At 40.0% G+C, this 24852-nt stretch overlaps 1 protein-coding gene across 8 annotated transcripts in view; it reads right to left on the bottom strand.

The window, feature by feature from the left end:
- Window positions 1-24852, bottom strand: part of DLC1 (DLC1 Rho GTPase activating protein) — a 407252-nt gene that overhangs the window by 133290 nt on the left and 249110 nt on the right. The window contains exon 6 of one of the 8 annotated variants that reach the window (XM_060085721.1): window positions 10135-10201. The exons of the other annotated variants lie outside the window; for them this stretch is intronic. Within the exon in view, the coding sequence (XP_059941704.1) occupies window positions 10164-10201 (38 nt within the window). The 3' untranslated portion in view covers window positions 10135-10163. Of the gene's footprint in view, window positions 1-10134; window positions 10202-24852 lie in introns of those variants that run through there. 8 annotated transcript variants of the gene reach the window in all.

Here is a 24852-nt window from a genome sequence, read left to right as displayed (position 1 = left end):
ATAGACTTTAAAATAAAGATTGTTACAAGAGACAAGGAAGGATGCTACATAATGATCAATGGATTAATCCAAGAAGAAGATATAACAATTACAAATATATATGTACCCAAAATAGGAGCACCTCAAAACATAAGGCAACTGCTAACACCTATAAAAGAGGAAATCGACAGTAACACAGTAATAGTGGGGGACTTTAACATGTCACTTACACCAATGGACAGATCATCCAAACAGAAAATTAATAAACAGAAGCTTTAAAATGACACAATAGACCAGATAGATTTAATTGATGTTTATAGGACATTCCATCCAAAAACAGCAGATTACACTTTCTTCTCAAGTGTGCATGGAACATTCTCCAGGAGACATCACATCCTGGGTCACAAATCAAGCCTCGGTAAATTTAAGAAAACTGAAATTATATCAAGCATCCTTTCTGACCACAATGCTATGAGATTAGAAATCAATTACAGGTAAAAAAACGTAAAAAACACAAACACATGGAGGCTAAACAATACACTACTAAATAACCAAGAGATCACTGATGAAATCAAAGAGGAAATCAAAAAATACTTAGAGACAAATGACAACGAAAATACGATGATCCAAAACCTATGGGATGCAGCAAAAGCAGTTCTAAGAGGGAAGTTTATAGCAATACAAACCTACCTCAAGAAACAAGAAGACTCTCAAATAAACAATCTAACATTACACCTATAGGAACTAGAGAAAGAAGAACAAACAAAACCCAGTTAGTAAAGGAAAGAAATCATGAAGATCAGAGCAGAAATAAATGAAATAGAAACAAAGAAAACAATAGCAAAGATCAATAAAACTAAAAGCTGGTTCTTTGAGAAGATAAACAAAATTGATAAACCATTAGCCAGACTTATCAAGAAAAAGAGGGAAAGGACTCAAATCAATAAAATTAGAAATGAAAAAGGAGAAGTTACAACAGACACCACAGAAATACAAAGCACCCTAAGAGACTACTACAAGCAATTCTATTGCAATGAAATGGACAACCTGGAAGAAATGGACAAATTCTTAGAAAGGTATAACCTTCCAAGATGGAACCAGGAAGAAATAGAAAATATGAACAGACTGATCACAGTAATGAAATTTAAACTGTGATTAAAAATCTTCCAACAAACAGTAGTCCAGGACCAGATGGCTTCACAGGTGAATTCCATCCAACATTTAGAGACGAGCTAACACCCATCCTTCTCAAACTCTTCCAAAAAATTGCAGAGGAAGGAACACTCCCAAACTCATTCTATGAGGCCACCATCACCCTGATACCAAAACCGGACCAAGATGCTACAAAAAAAAGAAAATTAGAGACCAATATCACTGATGAATATAAATGCAAAAATCCTCAACAAAATACTAGCAAACAGAATCCAACAACACATTAAAAGGATCATACACCATGATCAAGTGGGATTTACCCCAGGGATGCAAGGATTCTTCAATATATGCAAATCAATCAATGTGATACACCATATTAACAAATTGAAGAATAAAAACCATATGATCATCTCAATAGATGTAGAAAAAGCTTTTGACAAAATTCAACACCCATTTATGATAAAAACTCTACAGAAAGTGGGCATAGAGGGAACCTATGTCAACATAATAAAGGTCATATATGACAAACCCACAGCAAACATCATTCTCAACGATGAAAAACTGAAAGCATTGCCTCTAAGATCAGGAACAAGACAAGTATGTTCACTCTCACCACTATTATTCAACATAGTTTTGGAAGTCCTAGCCACAGCAATCAGAGAAAAAAAAAGAAATAAAAGGAATCCAAACTGGAAAAGGAGAGCTAAAGCTGTCACTGTTTGCAGATGATATGATACTATACATAGAGAATCCTAAAGATGTTACCAGAAAACTATTAGAGCTAGTCATTGAATCTGGTAAAGTAGCAGGATACAAAATTAATGCACAAAAATCTCTTGCATTCCTATACACTAATGATGAAAAATCTGAAAGAGAAATTAAGGAAACATTCCCATTTACTACTGCAACAAAAAGAATAAAATACCTAGGGATAAAACTACTGAGGGAGACAAAAGACCTTTATGTAGAAAACTATAAGACACTGATGAAAGAAATTAAAGATGATACAAACAGATGGAGAGATATACCATGTTCTTGGATTGGAAGAATCAATATTGTGAAAATAACTACACTACCCAAAGGAATCTACAGATTCAATGCAATCTCTATCAAATTACCAAAGGCATTTTTTACAGAACTAGAATAAAAAATCTTAAAATTTGTATGGAGACACAAAAGACCCCGAATAGCCAAAGCAGTCTTGAGGGAAAAAAACGGAACTGGAGGAATCAGACTCCCTGACTTCAGACTATACTACAAAGCTACAGTAATCAAGACAATATGGTACTGGCACAAAAACAGAAATATACATCAATGGCACAGGATAGAAAGCCTAGAGATAAACCCATGCGCCTATGGTCAACTAATCTATGACAAAGGAGGCAAGGATACACAATGGAGAAAAGACAGTCTCTTCAATAAATGGTGCTGGGAAAACTGGACAGCTACATATAAAAGAATGAAATTAGAACACTCCCGAACACCATAAATAAAAAGAAACTCAAATTGGATTAGAGACCTAAATGTAACACCAGACACTATAAAACTCTTAGAGGAAAACATAGGAAGAACACTCTTTGACATAAATCACAGCAAGATCTTTTTTTTTTTTTTTTTTTTTTTTTGGTGGTATGCGGGCCTCTCACTGTTGTGGCCTCCCCCGTTGCGGAGCACAGGCTCCGGATGCGCAGGCTCCGGATGCGCAGGCCCAGCGGCCATGGCTCATGGGCCCAGCCGCTCCGCGGCATATGGGATCCTCCCAGACCGGGGCACGAACCCGTATCCCCTGCATCGGCAGGCGGACTCTCAACCACTGCGCCACCAGGGAGGCCCACAGCAAGATCTTTTTTGACCCACTTCCCAGAGTAATGGAAATAAAACCAAAAATAAACAAATGGGACCTGATGAAACTTCAAAGCTTTTGCACAGCAAAGGAAACCATAAACAAGAGAAAAAGACAACCCTCAGAATGGGAGAAAATATTTGCAAACGAATCAACGGAAAAAGGATTAATCTCCAAAATATATAGACAGCTCATGGAGCTCAAAATTAAAGAAACAAACAACCCAATCCAAAAATGGGCAGAAGACCTAAATAGACATTTCTCCAAAGAAGACATACAGATGGCCAAGAAGCACATGAAAAGCTGCTCAACATCACTAATTATTAGAGAAATGCAAATCAAAACTACAGTGTGGTATCACCTCACAGCAGTTAGAATGGGCATCATCAGAAAATCTACAAACAACAAATGCTGGAGAGGGTGTGGAGAAAAGGGAACCCTCTTGCACTGTTGGTGGGAATGTAAATTGATACAGCCACTCTGGAGAACAGTATGGAGGTTCTTAAAAAACTAAAAATAGAATTACCATATGACCCAGCAATCCCACTACTGGGCATATACCCAGAGAAAACCATAATTCAAAAAGACACATGCACCCCAATGCAGCACTATTTACAGCTGCATTGAAGCTGTATTGTAGCACTATTTACAATAGCCAGGTCATGGAAGTAACCTAAATGCCCACTGACAGACGAATGGATAAAGAAGATGTGGTACATATATACAATGGAATATTACTCAGCCATAAAAAGGAATGAAATTGGGTCATTTGTAGAGACGTGAATGGATCTAGAGACTGTCATACAGAGTGAAGTAAGTCAGAAAGAGAAAAACAAATATCATATATTAACGCATATATGTGGAACCTAGAAAAATGGTACAGATGAACTAGTTTGCAGGGCAGAAATTGAGACACAGATGTAGAGAACAAAGGTATGGACACCAAGGGGTGATAGCAGTGGCGGGTGGGGGTGGTGGTGTGATGAACTGGGAGATTGGTATTGACATGTATACACTAATATGTTTAAAATGGATAACTAATAAGAACCTACTATATAAAATAATAAGTAAAATAAAATTTTAAAAAAGTTGCTATTATGTATTACTGATTCACTTTGCTGTACACCTGAAATTAATACAACATTTTAAACAGCTATACTCTAATAAAAATTTTAAAAAAGAAAAAAAAGGTAAGGTAAAGTTTAGCAGATTTAAAGCAATAAAAATAAAACATTTAAAAATGAATTAATTTGTGAACTTTTAACATTTGCTGCATTATATCAGCCATAGTTTTCCCCAAAGGAAAGTCAAGGTGTTTCGAGCATATAAATAAGCTGTACAGGGGTGTATAACACATTTGATTAACAGAGAATTTACTCATGATAGCTGATATCTTCTGGTCATTTTTATTGTGATAGGATCTTATACAGCATTTAATAATAAAAGCATGTTTGAGGTTGCTTGCATTTTTATAAGCATATCCATTTAGTAATGAAAAGCTGGGAGTGAGGCAATAAAAGGAACAGGTATACTTTATCTTTTACTCTAATTTTACAGATGAAGATGCAGTGTCTAATGTCTCTTCGACTATGAGTGACATTCGATGGGCCAAAGACAATGGTGGCCTTATTTACATTTATAAAATGAGGTAACAACAGCTAAATGCTGGTCTAAAGCTGGTACCTCTTTTCTCTGGGAGCTATAAGGAAAATGTGGGGAGAATGTATTGCATTTCCCTCAAAGCTTAAGACCAAAAGGAAATTTGTATGTTCAACTAACTTATCATTTTCATCTTTGCAGAATGATAAATTTCTTCAATGAGTGATATTCTGAGCCTGTGTATAAAAATATCAATCTGGGTCTAATTTGTGTTAATTTTCTTGTGCAGTAGAAATAGATGAGATGTTAAAGGACAGATCCTCCTAAACAGAAATGTAACAATAATTAATCCATAGGTTTAACCCAGAGGATAACTAGAGTCTTTTTTTAGCTGAAAGATAATTAAACCTTCTCCCAGAAATCACTCTCTTGGAGGATATTTCCTATGAAATGGAGCCAGATGGCTCATCATTACCCACCAGGCCACAGTAATAAGTCAATTTGGACAAATTGCCATGTACACATTCAGCCATGGCGGCCTTTAATTTCTAACAGGTTTAAAAGCATCCATTAAAGCAAAAGAGAGGAGAAAGGACTATAAATAGCTGACAGTTTTTAGAAGGATTGTTTGAAGACTAGAACCTTGAATACTTATTATACAAAATGCTAATAGTAGGAAGCAGGAAGAAGCAGTAAAAGGTAAAGTGAAATTTAAAAACCTACAATTAAGGTAGTGCCCATTTTCTGACGTTAAAATGGAACCCATTTTTGAAATTTTGAATAATTTATTTATAGTAAATCTAAAATATATTCTGCTAACATAAAACATTTTAAACCATGTAAAATAGAAGAAATCATTAATTTACTTAAAGATTAAAAGAATGCAGAAGGCAGGCTCTACTGTGGTGTTCCAGCAGTGGAAAATACTGCAAAATCAAGATGTGTAAGTCTTTCTTTGGATATAATCTCTTCAAGTCTCATTCACTTTTCTAACATTGTTACAGATTCTTGATTTTCTGTAAACTTCAAGGATTATATTTCTTACTTCAGTTCTTTGTAACAACCTTAGTTCCAGTCGATTGTCATCAGTGAATGACATTATCATACCTTAACTAATGAGAAATGTGATTATAAGATTCTGTCTGCTCCTCTTTGTAAATTGATGTTAAAAACAGAATTAAAACTTAAAATCCCCAACCCCCTAATTAGGCTGCCAACCTTGTCATAGAGTTGCTTTGCCCACATCCATAGGAAATTACCTATATAATGTCCCCAGTGGGGGAAAAAAAAAGTAATTCATTTGAGTGTATTAAACCACAGATTCTTGGATTATTTTTAAAAATTTATTAATCTCTGACAATATTCCTTTTACAACTCTGAGCCAGGTAAGTCTTATTGTATGTGTTTTGGAGATGGATTCAAAAGAATAAATTAGAGATATTTAGGATAAATTTTGTGCAGGGCAATGATTATTACTTTTTATTATGAGTTTATTGAAATAAATACAACCTGAGGTTGATATTACAATCTCATCTCTCTCTAAAAGAATTTACTACTTGCCCAGGTGAACTGTTAGGTTCTGGAAAAACAAAGCTATAGCTAGATGCTCCTGGCTTCTAGGAGTCAGGGGGATAAAGGAGACGTGGTTGGTTCTGAAAATAATTTGACCTTTCTAAAATAAGAAATAAAATACAAAGCATTGAGCCTTTTCAGATATCAAGTTTTTTCTCTGTGAAATGAAGAGACTGATGGCTTAGACGGCTTCAAGGTCCCTTCCAACCCTAATCTTCCGTGATTATATACCAATTATCCTCATACGGAAACCCTTACATCCTTTCAGGTGTTTTGATTGTTCCAAGGACCTGCAGTACAGTGGACAGAACCAGGCACAATGATCCAGGGGTGGAGGCACTCACATCATACAAGGGGAGGACAAAGCTTTCTGTTGCTCAGATTTCTCAAATTTTCTTGGAGTTTCTGACCACACAGGAGAAATATTTATAGTATTTCTAGAGAAGAGCAGTCAGAGTCACATATCTCTTCCTGGGTTATAACTGATCAATTTTAAACAGTATGCACCTAATACATATGCTGGAAGAATGAATGAATGAATGAACAGGTAAAAGTATCATTCTGACATCCTCTGGAATAAGTTAATAAATATCGGGTAGCTCTATGCTCTTAAACATTCAGGTTTGCATGTATTTTCATTTTTACCCCAAATCAAGTTCTTCTTGTGTGTGTGTGTTTGTGTGTGTGTGTGTATGTATAAATATGCATATGTTAACACATGTATTTATATTGGTATAAAGAAGCAATTTATGTTTTTAAAAATTAATTAATTAATTAATTTTGGGGCTGCATTGGGTCTTTGTTGCTGTGTGCAGGCTTTCTCTAGTTGCCGTGAGTGGGGGCTACTCTTCATTGCGGTGCACGGGCTTCTCATTGTGGTGGCTTCTCTTGTTGCGGAGCACAGGCTCTAGGTGTGCGGGCTCAGTAGTTGTGGCTCGTGGGCTCTAGAGTGCAGGCTCAGTAGTTGTGGCACAGGGGCTTAGTTGCTCAGCGGCATGTGGAATCTTCCCAGACCAGGGCTCGAACCCGTGTCCCCTGCATTGGCAGGTGGATTCTTAACCACTGCGCCACCAGGGAAGTCCGCAATTTATGTTTTTAAAGGAAATCTAAAAAAAAAAAAATCTGGGCCTCCCTGGTGGCACAAGTGGTTGGGAGTCCGCCTGCCGATGCAGGGGATACGGGTTCGTGCCCCGGTCTGGGAGGATCCCATATGCCGCGGAGCGGCTGGGCCCGTGAGCCATGGCCGCTGAGCCTGCGCGTCCGGAGCCTGCGCTTCCGGAGCCTGTGCTCCGCAACGGGGGAGGCCACAACAGTGAGAGGCCCGCATACCGCAAAAAAAAAAAAAAAAAAAAAAAAAAATCTATATATACTCTGTGATAATATAAAACTAAAACCTATCAGCTCACTAAACTAATTGTGATCATCTTTCCTCTTCCTATGTTAGACTAGAACCTCTGCTAACCCACACAAAACCATCGAGGAAATTAGAAAATGTGCCCTCTCAGGAGACACTGCCCCATAAGTATGTGGCTTAGTGAGGTATTAGCACCTTTTAACAAACTAGAAAAAAGCTTCCCTTTGTCTGGTGGAGCTGCTCCCCTCCAAGGCTTGGAGATCTGGGGACAGGCTGGACTTCAGCTCCCAAGGGTCCTCTTGGCTGGAAGCCCTTGAGCAGGGCCACTGCTGCCCCACCGTGGCCCTGGGTTATACAGTTAAGCAACTGGAATCAGCCTAATTTCCTGGAAGCTCATAAAAACTGTTCCTCTCCAGAACCCTCAGAAGCTGAGCAGGCATCTGCTGAGCCTACTGTGTGCCTTGCACTCTGCTGGGAGGTATGGGACTGTATAAGTGAAGGGAAGACAGGTCCCTGCCTTCAGAGCACAGTCTGGTTGGAAAGTCAAAACAAAACTAGGCAACGTGGTGTGATTGGAAGTCGGGTTCTGAATACACAACCACTCAGTTTTTCTCTTTCTTCTTTATATAAAAAGGAGATTGGCGGGCTTCCCTGGTGGCGCAGCGGTTGAGGGTCCGCCTGCCGATGCAGCGGACGTGGGTTCGTGCCCCGGTCTGGGAAGATCCCACGTGCCGCAGAGCAGCTGGGCCCGTGAGCCATGGCCGCTGAGCCTGCGCGTCCAGAGCCTGTGCTCTGCAACGGGAGAGGCCACAACAGTGAGAGGCCCGCGTACTGCAAAAAAGTGTATCGACCTAGAGCAATAGGTTTCTTATCTCTGATCTACAAAGAACAATTTCCACACGTCATATCTAGTGTTCGTGGTGAAGATACAACTACAAGAGTAGCTGTGATGTGCAGATGGCTGGGGAGGCTTCTGAGATTAAGGACTTAATGTTCAATCCTTGGAGAAGACTGGGGTGAATATTCCAGTATTGGGATGCTGTGGAGCAAAGGCCCAAAGATAGGAATTGCTATGTGTGTGAAACATTGAAAAGCCCAAGGTAACTGAAGCAGGTGTCAAGGTTGTGTTATACAGGGGGAGGCAGGTAGGGCAAGACCAGACTGGGGTCTGCCATTCCATCCTCTCCAACGGATCCCAGGCACATAAGTGCCAAATGATTTGATATTGTTTGGGGACATAAGTTGGATCTGTCGCCATAGAGCAGCCTTCCTCAGTGTGAAATGTTCCAGGACTGAATTCAGGATCCTGGCCAACGTTATACCATATTCTAAGCACCCAATGAAACAATTACCCAGCTCAGACACAGAAACACACACACACACACACACACACACGCACACACACACACACAGACCTCAAGAGGGAAACAATCCTGATCTGTAATCTCAGGCCTGTGCCATGTTTTCTACTTCAAAGAAGAATCCAGTGAGGGGAAGTATTAGAAATGGGAAGTTTTCCAGAAGAAGAGTGTTAAAATATTGGCTCCTGCAGAACTGTAACCCAGAGAGAAATGTTCTCCTCAAACAACAAAACAATTTACAAAGTGGCTTGAAGTCAGTCGGAGAGAAAGCAGAGTTTGGGAGGTGAGCCAAGGAGCGTGCATTTCTATAATGCTTGTTCTGGTGCCAGTGATAAACATGAGTGCATCCCTCCAGCCCTCTGGCCACTGAAAGCTATCTAAGTGGCTGCAATGCTCTCTAAACATAAATAATCTTAATCTTCAAATGAACAGTAGACACATGGGAACAAGATTAGGGAGACTTTTCTCCTTAGCCCTTTATGGAAACTTCCAGAGGAACAAACTTCAGCCTACTATGGAAATTTCACTTGAAGTAGATGTTTCTGGAGACCCGGGTGTATCTCTGTGCAGTTTACCAGACTGGACTTGATCTTTTCCCATAATAGTGTCCTCTAAGCCACAGAAGCTCTAAAAGAAGTAAAGGGCTTAACCAGATTCAAAGGCGCAGAAAGGGCTGGTTGTTCAAAGGAACAGGAAAATGACCTTTGCCTGAGTCATGTGATGGTTCATCTAGTCTTCCTTAAGATGTCTTTAATTTTGGTGGAGGGAAAGGATACAATAATCACTTGGCAATTTTTCTTTTAGCAACTTTGGATAACCAGGTTATTCATGACCGATTTTTATTCAAATGGAAATACAGGCATTCTCTTTAATTTCGTAGTATCTTTGCTCTGGTGGGGAAAACCCCCGGATGTGTAACATCTGAACCTTTCCTGAAGATGCACATTACCAGCATAGATCAGGCTGTTTGCTTCACTGTCACACTAGCAGCAGGTAAGGGTGGTTCAGCATGCAAACTATTCAATTATGAAAAGTTTTGGATAGTATTAGGCTCTCTCTTCTAAATGGATTCAGGAGGCTGAGAAAGACAGGGTAAGAAAGGCCAAAGAAGGGACTGAAGAGAAAAGGGATAAATAAATCTATGAGGAGAGAGAGAGAGAGAGAGAGAGGCAGACAGCCGGGAAGGAAAGGAGAAAAGCACTGGGGCTTTTCTACATCGACGTTATTCTTGCACAGACTCAAAGTCTAGTTGTGAAAAACTGCACTTCCACAAGGGGGCTTTGGGAGGTCAAATTGTGGATTTCTATTGTCCCTGTATGCACACTTTGAACTTCTCTTCACCTGAAATAAAAGCAGATGTTCAGATATTATCCCAAGAGGTGAGAAGGGCTTTCAGTTAAGACTTAAGGTCACTTAGGAAGGTATTATTATGCAAATTTCTATGGTAAACACCTTTTGTGCAAACAAGCAGGAGACACTATCACACTTGCATACAAGTTTTCCCAGGCTAAAATTCCCAACCTGATTTGGGGTACATTTTTCTTTTTCCTTTGGTTTCTTTTTCCTCAGTTCCTGGTCTTCAAACTCATTATACCCTTTCGTATGTTTTTATATTCTAGCTAAGGTTCAACTGTAGACCATAAAAGGAAGAGATCTGGAAAATTAATATTTTGGTAAGAGGCTCTATGGATGTAGCAGAGAAAACAGAAGAAAAGCTTTTTCCCTTTCCTTCTTCATCCCCCCCCCACACCCCCATGTTCTCTAAAGGGCAAAGGAACACTGTGAAGAGCAGCTCTCAGTCTTTTCAACAGGGACAAAGGCTGCTGGTGGAGAATCTCCCTCTTGGTGACCACCCCCCCACCCAGGTGGTGAGGTCTCCTTCTAAGGGGACCCTGCTGAGCTGTTAGGAAACAAGTCATTAGCACACCACTCACTATCTTTCAGGGGCCAATTAGCCGATTTGGACTCTCCAGGCTGTTGGTCCCTTTCATTCCTCCTTTAGCAGCTTGCCTTCTGGTCGTCTCCCATGCTTCATTAGCAGGGGTAAGGTTCAGATCTGCCCCTGTGTCTCCCTTAGGGGCGCTGATGGGAGTGTTCTTGGGGAAGGCAATTGAAGTCACTGAACGGATATGTGTGGATTACCTATGGATTAGGATTATCTAAACCAGTGGTTTTCAACCCTTTTAACTAGGAGTCCTTTTACAGATTAAAAAACAAAAACAAAAACTTGTGCACCCTGACAGGACAGTAATTATACTGTTTGTGTCTGTTGAGGAAGGTGAGCATGTGCTCAGACAAAAGAAAGGCTTGTTCATCTTGTCTTCTTGGTCTTCAAACACATTCTCTTCCCCTGCCAACTCCTCTTGGAAAGAGATCTTTCCTAGGGCATCAATACTCTGAATTCCTTGTGGTTCAGATTCAAGCAAAGCAATGAAGATTTACAGGAGAAGCCTGGTATCTATCATCTGCTGGAAACCCTTACTGACACACAAATACAGATTGTTGAGATATTTTGGAATAATGAAAACTAAATACCAAGGGAAAAGGAAAGAAAAATCTCTTTCCATTTCACGATAGGTGTTTCCATGTGTGAAGGCTTAAATTTGAAGATGGTAAATGATTTTCTTGCTCAGTGATGATTCAATATATGTGTGAATCCAAAGAAACTGAAATCAACTTTAGAGTGCTGATATTATGGAGAGTATGACCCTAACGTGTTTTTAGCAATGTTGTTGCCTAGGTAGTGACTGGCGTCAGGGTGAGAATTTCAGGGTACAAATAGAAGGCATGCTAACATCAGGAACAGTTGCAAAAACATGCATAGAGCAAACTTTTTTTTCCTGTGCTATGATCCATATTTGTTTTCTCTTTGTTCACTGCTTTGCAAATTGTTCTCAGTATTTGGACACCATCTTCTCTCAACAGATAACTTTGTCTTCATCATCAAGAAAACAGAGAGGATCAGGTGTGAACTACTTCAAGTTATTAGCAACATCTGCATTCTTGGAACCAAAAAAGCTGCTCTTGTCTTTCCATGGATTCTTATACTCCCTCCTTTTTTCCTATCTGCTGATCACTCCCAAATCGGTATCTCTTGCCCCCTCTTCTCTTTCCAGTTTGGACTCAGGTATGCACCTGACCACTGGCCATATGCACCGGGATGGTCACAGGCACCTCATACTCACGTCTTCCTCCTTAACCTGCTTCTCCAGCAAAATTCCTCATCTCACTGGGACCACCCTTCCTTCAAGCATCCAGGGTAGGAACCTGGTGGTAAATTTAGACTTCTCTCTTTCCTTCACTCCACACCCTCGAGTATTAATGTTAATATTCCAGGTATTATTTTACTTTCTAAATATTTATCAAATCCATCCCCTACTGAGGAGCCCAGCTAAACTTCCTTCATGCAGACTCTTGTAGTCTTTGCCCTGGATGCTTACAGGGACACTTAATGACTCTCCACTGCCTAAAAATAAGGTCCCTGCCTGTTCTTGTGACATTCAAGACTTTTCATGACTTTCCGTTTCCACTTTCATCTGCCACTTTCCCTGGTCCACTTCACCAAACTGCACATACCAAGCGATTGCTTTTCTTCTTCTACTTGAAATCTCCTCCCTACCTTTCTTCATCTGATTGACTCTAACCCACCTTCTCTGACTCTTATGACCAAGCTAAGTGCCAGTCCTCTGCAACCCTATGATACCTTGTACATACCTGTCTTTTATCACCTGTATGTTACATTATATTCTAATTATCTGTTAATTCATATTCCCTCCCACATTTTCCCCCTCCCTTTGATGCTTTCAGTCAAGAAGACAGATGGTTGCCTACACTGTGATGCAATTTTTTGATTTTAGAAAAAATGCTGGAAATTTTTGACATACTTTAATTGAGAGCTGAGCTCTAGTCTCCCTACCCCCTTGAATTGGGGCAAGATTATCACTTGCTTATGACCCACAGAATGTGGCTGCATGACTTTTAAGGTTTGGTCAGAAGAGGTGATGCTGCTTGGCCTTGTTCTCTGGGCCATTCGTTTTGGGGCCCTGTTCTACCTGGTAAGAAATCTGACTGCCCTGAGGTCACCCCGCTGGGAAGAAGCCCAGGTCATATATGAAGAGGCCACGTGTAGGTGCTCTGTTGAGCCCCAGCCGAGGTGCCAGCTGACCGCAAGTATCAAAACCACCAGCCTTTGAAACTTTCCACCTGAGGCCCCAGATCTTGTAAAGCTGAGGCCCCTGTGTTCACCCGAACTCCTGACCCACACACTCTGGGAACATCATTAATGACTGTTTTACACCGCTGCGTTTGGGGTGGTTTTGCAGCGATGGTAACCGAAACACACCCCCACCGCAGTAATCTGCTCATTAACTCTGTATTGGCTCCTCACTGATCTCTCCTCCTCATTCTTTCATTGTGCTTCTGGAATCACATCCTAAATAAGCTAATGTACCCACATCATTGTCTCAGGGACTTTTTTAAAAAGGGAAATACAGGTTAATGTAAATCCCAGCCCCCACCTTCAGAAGTTATTCAGGTGGATGTAAAACATTTAAAAATGTTTTAAATAACACTTTAAACAAGCTATAGTGGTCCTAAGAAAGCACAATTACTAGAGAAGGCAAAGTAGCCTGCTTTACCTCCAAGGCTAAATACCAAATACTAAAGGCTTAAGGAGTCCAGTAACAACTTTTGCCCAGAACTGAGATTTTTAGAGGCCGTTTGCAAAGATGGCAAATTAAAAGAAAGAATTGAGGTTAATGATATGTTTTCATTTATTTTTCATTTGGAGAAAAAAATAACTTTCTTTCCAAAAGTCTGAAAGCGTGCCTTTAAAATATCTTAGATTTTCTTTTTCTATAGGATTCTCAGGTAACTATTTAGAAAAGACTGATTTGACCAAGAGAGAATTAGGAACTAAGACGGCAATAACTTCACTCAACCCTTAGTGTTGAGTGAAGTTATTGATAATTCAACATATACAGTGTTCTTCCTTTTACTGGGTAGATTCAGTCATATGGCAGCATTATGGATTGTGTGTGTGTGTGTGTGTGTGTGTGTGTGTGTGTGTATCTCATCTAAAATAGAAGAATTTGATGCTTCAAAAGCATTAGAAAATGAAGACCACTCAGAAATCTTATTGAATGAAGAGTCCAGAGACAGAGGTTGACCTCAATCTAGTATTCATAATAAAGGTACCTAGGAAACTATGACTGTTTTACATGACTACATTCCATCATCCAACATTCACCTGCAGGCCACTGCCTCACTCATTTCTTTACTATGTTTATCTGAGTTACTGTCTGAATATCTGGAGATGGTCTGGGGAGAAGGGCTATGTCCCAGGGTCTAGCACAGCCCCTGACACATATTTATATTATTTGCTGAATGAATAAAGCAGTGCATAAGGTGATGCATCCCATCATTTAGATCATAAATACTGTTCATTCCTGTTTTGTTGTCAGTACAATGCCCCACCTAGAAGTGACCTTGATTGCAAAACTATAATGAACAAAACCCAGACTGAGTGTCTCTCATCAACACAGGCCGAAACAGCCTCCTCTGTTAACGAGCATACCATCCTGATATCCCCTGCCCTTAACCACGTTGCAAGGAGTTTCACCTACTGCCCAGAAAGGAGCCAGCAAGTCGCTTTTTTAAAGTAAGTATTTAATGCAAGACCACTTCAAGTAGAGAGAAAAAGAGGTAAAAATATGGCTGAAATGATGGCAAGGATTCATGACTTGGTTGGATGCCAAGTAAAAGTCAGTTCCAGTTGTTCCATTAACAGTCCAAACTTCAGGCACTGCCAGACATTACTATCTGCTTGTGCAGTTTGGCACAGTTGCTACTAGGTCAGGATTATAATTGCAAAGCTAGTACAGCCAATACTTTGCCCTGCAGGATGCACTATAGAAGATACAACACCTTTTAAAAGAGCAACACACTGTACGCAATTACAATAACTGTTAACACTTACAGAACACTGAGAATATGCCAGGAAGCTTTCTAAGTGCTTTGATTAAAGTGACTCCTTTCACCCTTACAACAACCTTATATGGTAAGATGTGTTAATATCACGCCCATTTCACAGATGAGGACACTAAGGCACGGAGAGGTTAAGTAACCTGTTCATACTTACCCACGTTGTAAGTGGCAGAATGGGGATTCAAGCCCCGTAAGTCTGCCTCCAAGATCCATGCTTTTAATTGCCACCCGTTACTGCTTCTGACAACCACAGTGGCGCCTGCCCCGATGCAGCGCAAAGGCCTGATTGTGAAGACATGTTACGAGTACACTCAAACAGGTGCAAAAAACAGACCTGCTTTACCTCCAAGGCTAAATACCAAATGCTGAAGGCTAACAGTGGTGCTAAAATAATTTTCTAACCCAACTAGGCAATATTTTGTTAGTATTGTAACTAGCCCCATGGTCCTACCTGAAACTGCTCAAAGTTAAATGTTCTTTCTGGCCTGCAATTCATCTTAGTGGGATATTGTTTATGGCAAGTCTAGTAAGTAACATGTAAATACTCAGATGTAGTTTTGCAGTCACATGAGACCATGCCTCTGCTCTCTATCACCTCTAGTTATGAAGCAAAAGGCAAACCATTTGATAATGAAGCTCCAGGAAGGCAGGGACCTGGTCAGTCTTGGTTATCAGCTCTATTTGCACAGAGCGGGGGGCTCAATAGGTAACTGAAGCACCTCTTACATCCTGTTGCCCAGCATTTCCTCACACCTGCCTCCTTGCTCTCATCCTCCTCCCGGTTCTTGTTCCCATATCATCAGCATCCTCACTTAATTGTTAACATACTCTCTTACATCCCTGTTTGCTGCAGTTTCTGCTCCGACTAGAGACCTGGATCTCCCCGAAGCACACCTCTTCTCTTGCAGCTTTCTCTTGCTTCCATATCCCATAAAGTTATCTGCAGGAAGAGCTGTTCTCTCTGAACCACTGTTTCCTAATCCTTATGCTCCCAATTCTTTTGAAGTTGAGGCCACCAACTCTATGTCAATCTACTCTCTTGCTGCTTCTCTTTCTTCATGGAAGACTTTAGCCCTTAGTTCATACATTTCCCTTTCACTCCAACTCTGACAGACTCACCAGGAGGCAAAGTCCCTGTAGACACTGCAACCTTACAATTCCTATCTGTGCTGTAACCTTGCAATTCCAAGACCATCACTGGACATAGTCTGGGTCATGTTATCCCTAGAGGGCCTCCTTCAGAACTTCTCAGCTCCAATACCTTATTCTGATGTCAACCTCCCATCTTATCTCTCTCCTTACCCTGGGTTCTGGGTAAGCCACTCACTCCTTCCTCTCTGACACTCACCCTCAATTCCCTGGAATCCTGGCTTCTTACTGCCTTCAGCCAGAAAAACCTCCACATTGAATTAAAGTTGCAATTCATCCCTTCTTCTTCCTCCCTGCGATAGTGAATTACTGCTGGAGAAGATCCCACAGCTTTGCAGACAAGGAGCCGTTACCACTCCAAGCTCTCTAACTTCAGTGGGGCTCCTGACTCACTCCTGGACCTTTCCCTCTCCACTCCTAGTGATTCCTCCAAACCTTCCCCACTCATCTCAAGCTCTGAACCATTTTTAGCAGATTGCATTGCCCGAACTGCATTAAGAAAGTTGAGACTATCAGTTACACTCTATGTCAGCTCCCCAGACACTCCTTGCCAAGTAATCTCTTAACCCCAACGATCTCCACCCCATTTCCACTAGTCTCAGGGTAGGGGTGCCCTTCTCCTAGCCTAGACTCTTCTCCCCTGTGCTTTTCATCATCTTCAGAATTCTTGCTTTCACCATTTTCTTATCCCTTTCTCAGAGTTTCGACTTCTATTTCTTCCTTCCTTCCTCCCTCCCTTCCTTCCTCCCTCCCTCCCTTTCTTCCTTCCTTCCTCTTCCTCCTTCCCCATCTTCATCCTCTTTAACTGGCAACTTCCCCTTCAGCTTAAGTCTCTCTCATCCTGATTAAAAAACAAACAATCCAAACCAAAATAACAAAAGCAACAATTAACAGAAAACCAAAACATATCTGGAACCAATTCTCTCCTATCCCAAACAATCCCCATCTGTCACTCTTATTCCATATTGGACAAATGTCTCCAGATGACAAGCCTCCACTAATGTCATCCCTTCCTTGACACACCTGGCTGTTTCTTGTCTTTCTACGTGTCATCCACTCTCCCTGAAATATCTTTGCCTGCCAGGACCCTCTAGGCTGGGTTGGGGTCTCTCCCTGGAATTGCTTTGGGACATTGTGCCCACTTCTACTACTTCTACCATTTCTACCTTCACTCTACTTGAGTAGTAGGCAGTAAGACCCTTTTGCACATGGAGCATGCCATGTTCATTGTTGTATCTCCATTGTCCAGCCCAATGTCTGGCACATGGGAGAGCATCAGTAAGTGTCTGTTGAATAGATGTTTCCATATAAAGTTCTACCAAACGGCTCTGTTCCATTCATTTTACCTCTTTATTGCTTTAATATGATTTGATCATCTCTGACCCAAGTAATCACTGCTCCCTGCCAGAACAATATTGTTCCCATGTGCTTCATTAAGCTTCTGCAAATATCTTAGATAGTTCTTTGTAGTTCAGAGTTCTGGTTGAAGTCAGCTGGCCAACAGAACATCATTTCTTCACTCACGTGTTCTCCTCCAATGACTTCTACACTTAGGGAAGTCATAGACTAATAAAATTTCCAAACTATGTGGGCACAGGATTTGATTGCTAATTTTTATTACCTTAAGTAAGTGCATTAATCCACATAATCCAAAACCAACTTCTAGATCACTATAATTTCATAAAAGTTAGGATATTCTAATACAACAAAAAAGTAAGAAGGAATAAAGAATAAAGGACAAGACTTTAAATTGAATGCTTAAGAAATTAATACTGATTTAGTATCAATTTAATAAAGTATTAGTGCATTTAATACTTTCAAAAATTCAGTATGTTGCTGTATTAGTCTGCTCAGGCTGCCATAACAGCATACCAGAGACTGGGTGGCTTAAACAACAGAAATTTATTTCCTCACAGTTCTGGAGGCTGGAAATCTAAAGTCAAGGTGCTGGCAGGGTTGGTGTCTGGTGAGGACTGTCTTTCTGGACTGTAGACAGCCACCTTGCAGCTGTGTCCTCACATGGCCTTTTCTCTCTGCGTGTGCTCTCCTGGTGCCTCTTGCTCTTCTTCTAAACACTAGCCTTACTAGATTAGGACCCTGCCCTTTAGACCTCATTTAATCTCAGTTACCTCTTTATAGGCCCTATCTCCAAATACAGTCACTGAATTCTGAGGTCCTGTGGGTTAGGATGTCAAAATATAAATTTGGAGGGGCCACAATTCAGTCCATAATAATTGCTCATTTGTCATTTTGTCGTAGGTCACTGGAAATTTCATCTTGGATTGGCACGAATCTGCAGGCCAGGATTTGGGAAACACGGTTCTAAACATTGCAAATATCACTATACTGCCTCTAAAAAATTACTTATTTTATTTCTGTATAGGTTTAGACCTTTTTGCCATATCTCTTGGTGGTATACAGTATTTAATTTTTGTTCTTTGTGAAGTTTTCCATTTCTTTTAAATGCAAAATGCTTTGAGGCAAAGTCTTAGGATGCAAGGATTTCTTGGACAAATTTATCTATCCTATCAAAAATATTCACTGAGCACCTACCATGTAAATAGAATGCAATTGAATCCTGTCAGCTGTGGTGTCATGGAAAGAAAACTATGCTTAAAATAATAAGATCTGGATTCTAGCCACCTCTCTGAGACTAAGCTTCTTCATTTTTAAAACAGAGATAATAACATATGTTTCCTTAATATCTTTGAAGGGATTCCATGAGGGGGATTTATGTTGAAGTTTTTTTTTAATGTGTAAAGCACTATACAAATAAAGGTACAATAATAATTATTAGAGATAACAGTTGGGTTAAAAATATGAAAGAATTAGATGAAAAAGCAATTCTTAATAATACACAATCCACTTTATAAAGTTATTAGACTACTTGATCAGGGAAATGGCATGCCTCCTGATTTCAGCAAAGCATTTTACAAAGTTTTAACGATGTTCTTTCAGACTGGATGGGTGCTGGGAACAACTAGATAGAGTCATATTTTGGCCAAGCAGCTGACTTTTAAGAGTATTGATAACTGGATGAATATGGAGACAAATCTTTATTTTGTCACTGATCTTGTCCTAAGTAACATTTTGGTTAAATAAAATTTAAAAAATCCTTGATTATCAGTTCCAAGTGGCATGCTTACAAAGTCTATGGATGTCACAAAGCTAAAATAAAGAGCTAGTATATGAAGAGATAAAGACTCAAAATTATCTCAATAGGCTGGAATGATGGGTAAGGGGAGGTGTATGTAAAGTGAGCAAGATAAGATTTAACTGGGACATATGCCAACCCTATATTTAGATTAAGAAAAAAGCAAAACAAAACAAAACTCTGCTGCACAAGAGAAAAGGCTTGAGGATTCTATGTCCTGTTAAAAAGACCTCTTGCTTATAGGTGATCAAAGCTTATTATGAACGATCAATATGATGTAAGTGATAAAAAGACAAAGAATAAATATATAGCAATTATAGATTACATTAATACTGTCACTGGCCTAGACTAAAGAAGGAAAGAATCCTACCACATCCAACCTTGCTCAGAGCAGATGGAGAGTATCTTATTCACTACACAGGGCTTCTAGCAAGCTAGGAAGCATCTAGAAGAGACTGTTTAAAGATCCTGAAACCCTTCCCAGTAAGAAAATGCTGACATAATTAAGGAGGTATACCCTGGAAATAAGAGGGTTTCTTTCTGTCTTGCTTTCAAATATTTGACGGTTCATCATGTAGAAAAGTGAGCAAACATTTTATGTGATGCTCCAAAGAATGGTCCCATTATAACTGTCCTGCTAAGGTGTCTGACCAAACAGTAATAGCACAATCCTGGGAGTAAGAAGAGTGTCTTGACCCTAAAGGTGCACTTCTATTGAGGCTCAGGATTTACACAAAGAAAAGGTAAGTTTGATCAAGAGCTGTAAAATAGTTAGCTGGTTGGAAGCAGCCGCATAGCACAGGGAGATCACCTCGGTGCTTTGCGACGACCTAGAGGGGTGGGATAGGGAGGGTGGGAGGGAGGCTCAAGAGGGAGGGGATATGGGGACATATGTATGCATATGGCTGATTCACTTTGTTGTACAACAGAAACCAACACAGTATTGTGAAGCAATTATACTCCAATAAAGATCTATTAAAAGAAAAAAAAAAAGAACTGAAACCAGAGAGGTAATCTCACCATGGATAGACCACATAGGTTCACTCTCAAACTACCACGTATATCTTTTTTTTTTTTTTTTTTTTTTTTTTTGCGGTACGCGGGCCTCTCACTGCCATGGCCTCTCCTGCCGCGGAGCACAGGCTTCGGACGCGCAGGCCCAGCGGCCATGGCTCACGGGCCCAGCCACTCCGTCGCACGTGGGATCCTCCCGGACCGGGGCACGAACCTGTGTCCCCTGCATCGGCAGGCAGACTCCCAACCACTGCGCCACCAGGGAATACCTACCACGTATATCTTAAAGTCCATTATCATGAAGCTATAAAATGTTCACACAAAGTCATCTGAAGGACTGAGGGAAATGGGATGCTCTCATATGATCCCCTCCTCAAACCCTGCAACAGCAGAGCAGAACTTGGGGTAACTCCCAGAAAACGGTGGGAATAGTTTCAGGTTAAACCAAAGCTGAGCTATTAACACCAGTCTGAAAGCGTTCGGAATGCATATGGAATTCATTAGCATGAGAGGTGAAATCAGTTAAAATTATGAATAGCCACGCAAATATTATAGATAAATGAATGGATACAGAGCTAAAATGAGTTTTGAAGGAAGATCTTGTTATTGGGGATTTTCTGAACTTCTGGGCATGCATGTCAGAGAGTAACAGTAACAATGCTTTTTCCATACTCTTCTGGGATGTTCGTTGTAACGTGGATCTGATCCAATGTGGTTGCTCTTGTGTGAGTTCTCCTCTAGAACAATAAATACTGTGTGCGTGCGTGTGTGTGTGTGTGTTGTGTTTATATACTTATAGATGTACACGTATGTGTATACATACAACTAACATCAGATTAAAAGAAAACAACTACCAAAAACTTCGAATATTTATTATTGATTTTATTCTTTTTCCTGTTTCCTTACTACATGATATTGAACCTAAGAAGACTTAACAAACCACATAACCTGTTTTAACTGAAAATAGCAACTGACTAGAAATATCCTTATCTGAGCAGGTCCTGGGGCTGGTCTTCCCACTGCACATCCTGTGATGGCCTGAAAGTGCTTAAAAAGAGGAGGAATTGTTACTCTGAGCCTCTGCCATATGCTAATTTCATTTCCCCTCTTCTCTAATACCATCATGTATTAAGAAGTTAGAGTCTGAAAAACAACTACAAAAAAAAAAAGACAAAGGCAGCAGATGCTTAGGAGTAACAAAAACATGGCTAAGTTATAACATCTGGACTTCATCACTGCAACCCTGACGTCAGGACACAGCCCAGATGTTAACTATAGTAACCATCTAAAGTTTGGGTGAATGTGGTCTTTCCTTTAATTTGCAAAATCCTTTTTGAAAAAATCCTTGAAAACATAACAGCTTAGGGATATAAGTAGTCTAACAAATATTTAGGAGACCAACTTTGGGATCACACAAATACACTGGCTTTCTACGTGCATTCATCTCCTTGGAATGCTGTGGTCACCCTACCTGGAATCCCACTCCCCCAACCCGCTGGCCCCCAGGAAAAGAATAATAAAAAATAAATAAAAAGTACTTGGAAAGAATAGCAAGAAGGGAAATTGTGAATGTAAAAATGAGAAGTGACTAGTCCTGAGCCTTAACAGACATGTGGATATAAATCAGGACACTCTTCCTACACACTCAAGGGCAGGCTGTCTCTTCCAGTTGTAGCCTGCTGGGATGAGCATCCAGATTTCCGTGTTTTATGTATAGTCTCCACATTTTCTAGGCAGTTGAAGAACAGGGAAGACTTATTAGAATGCAGATGGAAAAGGAAACGATAACCTATATCTTAAATTTCTTTCCACTTTTGATTACTATATTGAATTAACGGGTAATCGACGCCTTATATACTTTTCACAGTTGTATAGTTAATGAAGCTATGCTACATGGGCTTGTCTTTGGGATGATATTGAAATAAAATGGAACAAAATTTCATTCCCTATCTCCTAACCCACCCACACTCCCAACTGTCAAATATCACTGGAGAAACTGATTAGAAAAAGACCAAACTATGGTTAAAAATCTGACTTACTCATAGATGGAAGTTCTGAATATAATACATATACCTTTCTGTGATTTCATATCCTGGGGTTGTGACATGACCAGAAGTCACTTTGCATTTAACAAAATATTTAGAGTTCATTTAACAAATACTTAGAAGGCAGAATAGTGCTGGTTAAGGGCACAGACCCTGGAGACAGATGATCTGCATTCAAATCCTGACTCACTTACTATATGATCTTAGAAGAGTTACAGCCTTCTGGGAGGAGTTTAGAATATTGCTGAGTGTCGATTTATGTATTATAAAATGGGGAAAGTGATACTTAACTTACTGTATTTTTGTGAAAATTGGTGATAAATGTATGAAAAGCCTACAGTAGTACGTCATAAAAAGTTCAATAAATAGCATCATTCATCATATTAAAGGCAGAGATAAGTACTGTCCATCTTTGTATCCCAATATACAGTGACTTGGTAAGTGTTCAGCAAATAGTTTTTGAATACATAAATGAAAGAGCAGAGTAAATGAACAGATTCAGGGGTTGAAACCACAGCCTTCCACGGTAGCCAAGTGAGTTTACCCCACGTTTCCTGAACTAACCAGGCTATTGTTTTCACTGTCTCTGTGCCCTTTGCCAGGGTTCACAATGTTTCCTCCTCTTCCTGCATCTTGCCCACTTTTGCCTGAATTTACTAGCCGAGTCCCATCCTGTCATGATCACTTTGCAGATGACTTCAGGGACGCCTTCCTTGTAATGCCCATAGCGCTGGGCATTAATGTCATCCAAAGTCATCTCTGCAGCACATGGCAGAATGCCTAACCTACAGGAAGTTATTAATATTTGTTAAATAAAAGAATATTGCCTTTTTTGTTGTTTAATATCTAATGTACCTGTCTTGAGAGTAGGGCCTATGCCTTACTTTTCACCACAACACAGCATCACGATGAACAAATACTTAGGCACATAGCATATTTGGATTTGAAGGACATTTGTTAATAACGTAATTGAACCCCATCTCTACAGATGAAGAACATGAGGATTATATAGGTTAACGACTTGCTCAAGTCTCACAGAGCTGGTATAGTCCCAGAGTGGGGAGAACAAATCAGACCTCTTAACTAATCATGTTTGATTGAACAGATGGGAAAAAAATGTCCTAAAGGAGGTTTGTAGTGATCACATGTATTTATTACTACGTAACTCAAGTTTTCAAAATTCCTGAGAACTCAAACAAGGTCTTACTTAGATTAAGTTATTGCAAGAACAACAGCTTTTTCGGTCACAGATTTCTAAAATAGTTTAACTAGTCAACAGGCAAGGGCAGGCTCCTTGGAGATGGCCATAGGTGACTTGGAATAAAAACCAGTAACATATTCATTAACATGCAGAATGAAGGATACTCTTTAAACACATTCTGCAGGCTCTGACCCTTCTATTATCCGCAGTCTGTGCACTGTCTTGTTTGTATTGGAAGGTATTATCAGGGACCAAGTTCTCCCCTGAACCTCTTTCTGCAGCACTGCAATCAGGATGGTTGTCCATAGTGGTCATGACTTGTGTTGCAAGACCAAGTTCTCTGACAAGAATTTTCTATCTAATCTTCACAGGCAGTTCCCAAGAATGCAAATGCTTATCTTAAAAAAGAAAAGTCAAAAGTCTGAGATGCCCATTGAGCAAGTGAACAGCAGTACAGCTATTGGTAGGGATGGGTGATCTTGTGTGATAATCTATATGTTTTAGTCATCGTGTGAATGGATGCTCTGGTTAAAAGGCAGATTCATGAATGAGAAATTGTTTGCTGAATTCAGCATTAAAAGTTTTTTAGGGGGATATCCTGATTATATCAAACATGTTAACTGCATACAGGATATGATGCTGACTTTGTTTATGTCAGCTACAGAAAAATTTTTTAAAAGAGGAATAGAAGCTGTGGGAAAGCTGTATGCTGAAGGTAGAATGTTCTCTTAATCCTAACCAGCTGTCCTTGTTTGAGTGCATGGGAATTTAATAGCAATCTCTCTCTTTCTCTGACTCTTATAATGTGCTTGCTGAGTAGCATGCTCTGTATGCATTTTACCATAGCAATGGCAAAGCTGTTTTCTAGCTACCAAAGCGTCTAAGACAATGTAAGAGGGAAATACTGAAATGTCAGCTTGAAACAAAATATATGTAAGTACCAACAACAGACTTCTCTAAGGATGTTAAATGCCAAGGAGCCATAATTAAGTAATTACTGAAACACAGCAAGTTTCAATTCACTTAGACTGCTTTTAGAGTGGCTGCTATCTCAACTTGAATCGCCCCAGCAAATCACAAGTGCAAGGGTGATAGAAACACAACATTCCAGTACCTGAAGATAAATAGCCTAAGTGTCACACTCCAAACTCTTCAGATCTTTCAACTACTACTCCTTCACATTTTTCTTTAGGGACTGACAAATTATAAATCCTTGACTTCACAGAGGAAACTGTAGCTTTACTCTGGATCTCCTGAAGTAACAGGTCAAGAGGATAACCAGAAGTAAGGAAAGAAATAACATTTTACTTTTGGTTTACAAAACTATGCTATGGAAAAAATATGTAAAGAGGAAGCGACTTCGACTTGAGTTAGTTTCTAAAAATGGTTACCCACATATGTCCCCATTTATTTATAATATCTGCTTCCTGAGTTTTGTTTCATT

The sequence above is a fragment of the Mesoplodon densirostris genome, chromosome 20 (genome assembly GCF_025265405.1).
Source record: "Mesoplodon densirostris isolate mMesDen1 chromosome 20, mMesDen1 primary haplotype, whole genome shotgun sequence".
Taxonomy (NCBI): domain Eukaryota; kingdom Metazoa; phylum Chordata; class Mammalia; order Artiodactyla; family Ziphiidae; genus Mesoplodon; species Mesoplodon densirostris.
The sequence above is the reverse complement of the archived record's forward strand: the minus strand, read 5'-3'. Positions and strand labels throughout refer to the sequence as shown.